Source organism: Antrostomus carolinensis, unplaced genomic scaffold, assembly GCF_000700745.2.
Source record: "Antrostomus carolinensis isolate BGI_N321 unplaced genomic scaffold, ASM70074v2 scaffold7839, whole genome shotgun sequence".
Lineage (NCBI taxonomy): Eukaryota > Metazoa > Chordata > Aves > Caprimulgiformes > Caprimulgidae > Antrostomus > Antrostomus carolinensis.
Window position 1 is genome coordinate 18,705 of NW_010340582.1, and position 9,137 is coordinate 27,841.

The 9,137-nt window shown below is 41.2% G+C and overlaps 1 protein-coding gene across 1 annotated transcript in view; it reads right to left on the bottom strand.

Moving 5' to 3' along the window:
• Positions 1 to 4,836: 4,836 nt before the first annotated feature.
• Positions 4,837 to 9,137, bottom strand: part of TMEM154 (transmembrane protein 154) — a gene marked incomplete at its 3' end in the record, with an annotated part of 13,624 nt that continues 9,323 nt past the window's right edge. Inside the window, 3 exon segments of the mRNA XM_029087026.1 lie at positions 4,837 to 4,897; positions 6,466 to 6,551; positions 7,736 to 7,763. Coding sequence (XP_028942859.1) covers positions 4,837 to 4,897; positions 6,466 to 6,551; positions 7,736 to 7,763 — 175 coding nt within the window.

Sequence of the window (9,137 nt, forward strand, 5' to 3'; positions counted from 1 at the left end):
TTTTTTTTTTTTTAGTGCAATTAAAAGTGAGCAGGCACATTTAGAAGTCAATGTCTTTCAGTGATTCCAAGCTCAATATTCAAAAACAGAAGCAGAAATCTTACTGTATCTGAAAACTTTGACCAAGTATTTACACCTAACACATACTTATCTAAACTTGTGTTTGGTGTGAGTACCGAATTGTTCAATTTTTCAACCTCCCAGTTTTAAAAAAGCAATGTTTTCAAGTTGAATATTCCTGAAGTCTGTGGTTGTTAGAGAACAGCACTGGGCAGGGAGCTGGGTTAATGGTGAGAGCTAGCCCAGGGTACAAATCTATGGAGATAACAAACTGAAAGGCAATCTCAAAATAATATTTTTCACTTCTACAACACCTTTAATTTAAAAAACAAAACCAAAGACCATGCCTTTGCTGGGCTTCAGTTGCTTCTGTTGAATCCTTTGAGAGGTTTTTCAGCTGTTCTGTCTGTCCTCAGAGCTGGTCTGTCAGTCCTAGGCTAGTACCTCTCCAGCAGAAGTCCTGTGTGAATCTGGACTGTTGTCAAAAAGCAAATGGGAGAATGAACATTGAATAGGCAGGAGCTTCACATCCACCAAACCAGGGTAGTCTAGAATTACGAATGCTGTTTATATATAAAACAAACCACCCAACCCTACAAAAATTACGAAGAATCCCACAGAACTTGGAACAGCAGTGGTTCTACACAATACATGACTGAAGAACTAGACAGAAACACGGACTATTTTGAGAACTTTTAGGAGGGGGGAGAAAAATGGGGCTTCTCTTGTGATGAATCTCATTGCAGAAGGAATTTAGATCAGCCCCTAATCTTACTACAGTGTTTTTCTTATTTTTAAATTTTCTTTTTTTCTTCCCCTTGATGATGTTTCCTTTCTGAAGACTGTATACAGCAGGACACAACAAAAGCATTTGCTTCTCTGGCCTTTTGAGATGAATTATATTTAAATCCAGTTCATCCAATATCTGAGGGGTTGTTAGCTTGTGCACTGCTTCCCTTTAACCAGTTCTTTGCTGTTCTGACTTCATGATTCACCATCGCTGCATGTACATGGAAGAGAAAAAAACACACCAGTGTCATGCTGTTGGGTTAGTTGTCTCAGGAGGAAATGATATGCAAGAATATCTCTGGAGTTCATGAGAAGGTGTTATCAGAAAACAAATGCAACACATGAAATGACCCCATCTGTGGTGCTAGATGCTGAAAGCAAAGGGCTGGTTTGATTTCTTTGCTGGTTAGTGGCTACCCAGTACCCCCTTTCTCCTGCTCCCAGGCAAGGACTGAGCCATCAAATTGCCCTCTTTCCACAGGTGAAGATAACTTTTATAGATGAAATTTTTGTATTAAATCTGGCCTCATAACAGGTGAATTTTCTATGTGGGCCACTGGTTTCTGCCTAGGTAGCTTGGTCCTTAGCACTTTCTTAATAGTGTTTGGTTCATGCCAATATTAAAAATGAGATTTTTTTTATCAGCTGGTTAAGTTTCAGTCAGCATTAACAGCAGGGGCTTAAACCACCTCTGATGTTAAAAGGGCCACTTAAAATATTAACATTTCATATGGGTTTTTTTTAAGTACCTTTCCAAACTGAGGCACAGCCTGGGAAAGGAGTATTTCTTTCTGTACTAACTTATTCCCCACCCAGAACATCTCTCCTTAAGAAAGAGTCACCCTTTTTCAGACAGAAAGACTAGGAGCGTGCCCAGCAGCGCCCAGGGAAAACCGAATCCCTGTTTAATTTAGGAGTGATAAAGCAGGACGAGGATTGCTACATTGCACTCAGGGGCCTACAAACAGTGATGCTGAGAAGGGGGTAGGCTGCACCTCTGTTTGCCAGGGGAGTAATGGTTGCTGGAGAAGAGATTGGTCTTGCACTTGCTTGTCCACCACAGGAGCATCAGCCTCCTTCCCGCTCCCTCCTGTGTGCACGGGAACCCGGGCCCCAGCAAGGGTGGGGAGATTTCATGCCTTTCTGCTCAGGCAGGATTTTAGCACTAGGTTTCAAAGGCAAGATATAATATTTTAAATATATATTACAAAAATGTATATACACATGTATATTTTCAACTTAGCTTATGCTTCAGGCAGATGACCTCCTCCTGCAAAGGAGCCCAGGCTGTCATATCTTGACTCTTGTACACAAATCTGCAGCCTTGATGCTCATGAGTACAAGCTTTTGCCATAATAATAGCTTTGTTTCATTTTACTTCATAGTCTTTCATTTTTCTTGCTCAAAAGAGCTGCTGAAAACATCTATTTATCTGTACATAGTTTTCTTTCTGACACTACTGATTCAGCTAAGAGTTTGGTCAGGAAAAGCAGCAGATCTTGGTCTGATAAGGTTCAATTGCAGAAATAAATGGAAACAAATTTTTTTGTTTACCAGGAAATCCCACAACTTCAGATACTTATTCACTTTGAAATGAAGCACGTTTCAAAATTTCATGTAAAATGAAAATTGAAAAAGTAGCTTTGAATTAAGGGAAACACTTAAAAATATTTCACCACCACAAGGTTCTGTTCTTTAAACCCTCTAAAAATTTTATATTAAGTCACTCTGAAAAGTAATTTTGGAACAACTTTGATTTTGAAAATGTTGAAATGTCATTACTGAAACATTTAGTCTCAGATGTTTTCAAAATTATATCTTGTCAAAATCAATTAAGAGTTTAAAACATTTGGGTCTTGATGAACTACCCCCAGCATCTTTATGAGCAGGAAAACAACACCTGACCAGCTGTGTTCAGTGAGGCCTTGAAATAGTATCAATAAAGTCTAAAAAAGGGATTAGCATAACTTCAGAAGAAATTTGCCCAAACAAAGCAGTCTTTCAGAATCTGAAATGGAACCTAATAATCTTGCACTTTGTATTAAACTAATATCCTTTATCTGAGCAACTCTGAATGTTTTAGAGATAAATCTCTTTTTATTTGCATTTGTTTGCCTTCCTACAATTTAGAGGCATAAATTTCTCTACAGTCTGATCCTGAGATACCAGATACTAAGAAAATATGCCTAAATAATGCATGTGCCTTCACTTTGACTGAAGCATACTTATCTGAACAGGGCTGATTTTTTGCATCAAGGCTTAAGCCTCACTATAGTGCTTTGAAGTGACAATATCTCTATTTTACAGGTGGGGAACTTGAGGTAGGGTGTAGTCCAAAGATACCTTTTGCCAGTCAGGAGCAAAAACCCCACCTTCTGATGGGGCTAATGCAAATCCAGTCAAAAAGCACTTTAACAAGGGTGATATTTAAAATTTCAGCTCAAGCTGATAGGTCATGATGACTTTTTTCTGAAAATGAACTGTTTAAGTTTTAGAAAGTAAACTTGACGTTTAGAGTGTTATGCCTGAAAAGCCTTTTCATAGTACAACTGACTTCTGCTGTTGTTAGCATATAGCTCAAGCTCATTTTGTCCTGTACTCAGTGGTATGCTCAGCAAATCTGAACCAGTGTGCAGCTGTATCTTCTTAACAATTTTTCCTGTGTTATTTAGAGGCTGGAAGGGAAGACCCAGATGGCTAGTGAATTCAGCATCTTTTCCAGCTGCTCAGGGTAAAATTATTCTGATAGCTTGCATCTGGAACCTAGGATCTAAGTCTGTCTTAAAACAAACAAAAAACCCAAAACACCCCACACCAAACAACAACAAACCCTAAAGCCCCACAACAACAATTTCTCTTGCAATAAGTGTAAGCAGAAATCTTTCAAACAAAAAGAGCTGTGGTGGAGCAGCCCCTCTAAAAGCTACCCTGAAACTGTGGCTTTGGAGCAACTGAGTTGCAAACTCTCCAGTAGTGGTGGTTTAACATTTAATTTCACTCCTGAGCGAGGAAACTTAGAAAAGGGGAGGATTATGATGGCCTGCAGTGGGAGGTGCAGCTCTGTCAGAGACATGTTGAGCTGAGCTATCTGGTGCCATGGGAAGGAAAAGACCATGGGTCCTCATCCTGCCACCCTTCCACAGCTCCTGGCCTTGCCTGGTTACATCTGCTGCACCAGGGATTTTCTTGGCACACAGGGTAGTTTAATTGTTTGCTATTTTAACCTGGCACAGAGGAGCTGCTTTGCCCACTCCCTAAAATGCAGCTGCAACACAAGTATGCAGGCAAAGGTGATGTACAACGCCTTGCATCCAGCTGAAACCAGAATTTTTAGTTAAGGAAAATGGGAGTTTGAGAGGGGTTTAGGGGTTCTGGCCAAATTCTTGAGGAAACCAGCCAGAAAGCTTTTAATTTTACAAGCTGTCAAGATTGTGGTTTTGCATCCCTCTGGGATCTCTGCTTAGACCATGAGCTAGTGCCAGATCTGAGGGAGTGCTGCACAGGGGCACTAGGGAGATCCTCTGGGTTTCTCTTGGGGTCACACACCCCCCTGTCTGGCAAGTCACAGCACCAGCCAAAACATCTGGCAGTGGTTCTCAGGGACTGGTAGGCACCTGGTAGCAGAGGGGAGCTGGGTGTCCACACTGGTGAGGAGTCCCAAGGAAGCTAAGCTGAATACTTGTATTAACACCTTGGGGAAACTGTGATTAAAGTCTGATCAGCAAGTGAAACTCCATCTGTGCCATCTGGTTGTCTGTCTTGCACAGGTTTATAGCCACAAGATTATTTAGGGGTGCAATTTACAGGCAGAGACTGGTTTAGAAATAAAAGCATCAAACCTTTTGTTTAAGTTTAAATCAAAGTCTCTGCATATAAAAACTTAAATAGACCAAAGAATTACTCTATTTATAGCTACATATAAAAATTAGATTATTTTGGAATTATATTGACCATATTTCTTCAAATAATATAATGAAGTAAAATTACCTGGGGTTGGCAATTGATTCTTTTTCTTCTTCTCTTACAGTAGGCAAGCATTCACAGTCAGCTGAAAAAGGGTAGGAAACAAGACTATAGTTACTCTTGGCAGTTCTTCTACATTTATTTGAAAACTGCATCAACTCTTACGCAGTCGCTCTAGAATGTAAAACTGCAGATGCTCTTCTGCACCCTTTTATCTGTAAAATCTGCATGGTCCCCATAGCGTAAATGTTACATGTTTTAAATCCTCCTTCCCCTTGACAGGTGTTGCCATAATTTATTTATTCTATATATTTCAGTTGTTTTATGTACACCTATACAAATGAACTGCTTTTGAGGACTGTTTCCTATAAACTGCCATGGGGAGGACTATTTGTTAATCTTCCACCACTTACTGCTACACCTATGCTTTACAGTCCACCTGGGAATTTGGGGCTGGCGTTTAGGGAACACTAACAAAAAAACCACCTGTATTTAAGCTATTTGCTACCTTCTGTCCACAGGATTTAAAAGAGTATATTACAGCACTCTTCCCTGTGTACTATACTTAATGCCTCTATTTCACGACTGCCACTTAGCACATGTTTTCTGCTAGAGCTTACAGACCGCGAAGGTCAAAACTCCATCGTGTGGAGCGCTGTGCTAATGCAAGGAAATGCTCCAAAGGGTTTTATGTCCTGAAAAACAAAGCATCCCTAGGAGGCCAGGCAAATGAGCCATTTGGATGTAAGGCAAGGGACCAGGAAAGGGAAAAGAAAAAATAAAAAAAATCTCAAGGTTTCAGCATTTCCTAGCCAGTGAAAAGCTCTTAGCGGTTCAAAACCAGGTCTTGGTTAATTCATGCCTTACCAAAGACCTGCATTTTTTGAGGAAAGCCTTGAAGGCCAATGCAGGGCCCTTGTAGACTTTGAACAGGAGATTTCAATTGTGAGGAAAACAGGGGGGAAAAAATACAAGATACTTAGAAGTATCTCGTAGGATACAACTAAAGGAGCTGAAGATGCTGGTGGTAGTTACTGCAGGTACCAATTGTTCCATGGGCTGCTAGACTTGCCAGGGAGGTTGTAGATGGTGAATGGTGCTGGCAGCAAAGAGCAGCTTGTGTTTCATGCTGTAGAGATGGCAAATGAGGGAAAGGACACAAAGAGGAGCGGGATGTATTCATAGGATCCTGGCAGCAATTTTAAGTAAACGGTGGTCTGAACTATGAATAAATACGTGTTTCTTCTACAATAGCACAATGTGGAGCACAGAACTGTAGAAACTCTGAAGACTGAAAGGACTAGATGCTTCAGAGAAACTAGTATTTAGCATTAAAAATGTGTATTTAAAAATACAAATACTGTTCACAGCTATACGTGTGTTTATTAGAAGTGTCTACTGGAAACTCAAAACATTTATGATATTCCATCATCTGTTAAAAATAAGCTCCCACACAAACTAAAATACTCTTCTGAACAATTATATCCCTACATCTGTGCTGCTATTTTAGTGGCAGAGAGTCAAGAACACAACTAAAAATGTTGTAGGAAAAGCCATGACACACATACAAAATGCCTTACATTCATTTTCTACGCGTGGAATCTATATCAGCTAGAGAGAGAGGGGCGATGGAGTAGAGGGGTTACCGTGTACCGTTTTTGTTCATGCTGTTCATCCATTTGTCAAGCTCTTCCATTTCTATCTCCATAACAGAGGGTGTGTCTTCTTCAAAAATAGGACTTGAGAAGAGGGAGGGAGAAAAGAGGCATTACACAAAATGCTTAATTCAAACAACTTACAATGTAGTAATTTTGTATGAGTCTTTCATCATTCCAGACACATATATAGACTCTGGAAAGCCATCCTAGCCCAGTAATCTGAGAAGATGTCAGCCCAATGGGTGTGAACGAAAAGGCTGCAAAAAGATGTGAAGGAGCAATGGTGAGATGCTGGTCCTGGGCAGAGGTGGGGCTGACTGGGACGTCCTGTGCTGAGGGACTCCCACAGTGCAGTCTGGGCTATGCCAGAGCACAGGACCACTGCAGCCATTCAAGAACTGTCCCTACTGTAAATAGGAAACTGAAAAATAAAATAGTTTGTCTATGCTATGGACCATGTGGCAAATGTCCTGTCACTCCAGTGATAAAAGCAGAGGGCCAAAAGTTTCATCCTAGCTGTGACTGACATTGACAGTGACTTAAAAGGGAAAGGTCATGAGCAGAGTAACTCTGCATTTATTTCAATGCCTCCGTTTAGCTTCCCTTTGCTGATCATTCCTGGAGTCACATTGTAGAAAAATATTTTTAGCAAAAAAACCTTTTTGTTCTTTTCCTCCATGAAGCCAATTTAGTAACTTCTGGCATTGATTAGCAAGTTGGAGCTCAATAAAAGGTAACAATAAAAATTATCACTCTAGGAGCCATGCAGCTTTTGGCTTGTTTTCCCAGCAGCTGAGGCATTGCTTCTGCAGCAGCTGGGTGGGCCTTTCGGCCTCACCTCAGAGTGAGAAGACAGACTTGAAAAACACAGAGCTTATTCTGAATAGTAAAAGCCTGTGATGAGCCTGGGAACTGATGCCCTTTGCTCACGGGGCACCTTGTAGGACTTCTAGAATCCTGTGGCTGGTGGAGCCCAGGGTGCCTAGAGCAGGTAAAGGGGCAGCTGCAGGCAGTGGGTGTCCATGGGTCAGCGCCTGCCTTGGCCACCACAACTCCTCTTCTCCTGCTCCAGTCTGACACCTTCAGCTAGATACTTTAGTCACCTTTAGAGATAGTTAACTGGAACAATTAATGGCAAAAACTAGCAGTGTTTATTGCACGGCTAAATTAAAATAGGCAGCAAAGAAGCCAAAAAGCAGAATGTTCTGTTAGAGTAAGAGAAACAACAACAACAACAACAACAAAGTGATAGTTATAAAGTTTACCTTTTCACATTTTCACTTCCCAGCTCATCTGGAAAATAAAAAAGTTGGTGTTCATAGTTCTGCTCTATGTATATACAGGGTCCAGACTGCAGGCAAGCTTTGAATAGGGTCATGTAAAACAGGTTGCATTTTCAAAAGGCATAATAGTTAACTTGTAGATGGAAGACAAAACATCTCATCCCACTTGTAATTTTCAGAGGAAAACCCATTATTTTTAATCTTGAAGAAACTGAAAGCAGCTCATTATTAGCTCAGCCATGCTGGGAGGAAACCGAGTGTTAGTGCCATGGTGGGCAGGATGCTGGGGAAGCATGCTTCCCTGAGCAAAACGGATGTTGTGAGAGAAATGGTACCCTGAAAAGGAACCACTGCTGCAAAAAAATTGTGTACTGGAAGGATCGAGACATTTTGTTGCAGGCTTCATGTAGGGCTTCTGTCTCTGCCTGGTGTCTCTGGGAGCCACTCATGGAGAGAAGAAGCAGGGGATGGACTTGCATGGCAGATTAAATCTCAGTTAGGCAAATGAAGCTGAATTAGCCAGATGCCAAAAGGGATCTAAAGCTAGTTATGACCCCAAGACAAAGTCAAGATGGGGAAATAATTAGAGTAACAGTAACTGCAGAGCCACCCAGGGCCACAGAGCTGTCTGCCTCCACCTCTGAGCAATAGGCACAGGGCAAGAGAACCCAGGATTGTGCTTCTGCAAGGCCCCACACTTCCTGTCACTATGAAGACCATACCTACATTTCAGGTCATCCAGATAAAGGTGGGGAACTAGATGCCTGATTGTGAATTTGGAGTTTGCTACAAGGGTGACCTGCTCATAAGGAAGGTGCAGCCTAAAAATGCCCTGAAAAATGGACTTAAAATCTATGTTGAATATATGTCTCTGTCTGCAGGCTGAGGAGCCTACAGCTGCACTCCTGTTCTGTAGAGACGCAGATATGACCATTTCAGGACTTCACTTACCAACTGCATGATTTTAATATGACACTTCAGCTTGTTTTCTGTTGCTTCACACTCCAAGTTACCAATTTCTTTGCTAACAGATCAAGGCAGCTTCCTGAAGTGCTGCTCACCCTATAGCAGCACCTAGGCATTCTGACCACAAGATTCTTCACTCATTTACTGTGAATTCTTCATAGCTGCCACCACGCTACAGGATCCCTTAAAAATGTTCCTTAAAATGGTTTGTTCTTATTTTATTGAAGCTCTGCACAGCTACTACAGGATCCCTTAAAAATGTTTCTTAAAATGGTTTTACTTGTTCTTATTTTATTGAAGCTCTGCACAGCTTTACCTTGTGAGCTGTATAGGCAATGGAAGCATTAAATTCACCTTGCATCAAGTTATTAGCCATACGGATAGAGGAAGTGTCTGCAGGCGCGTGGTTACATCCTTA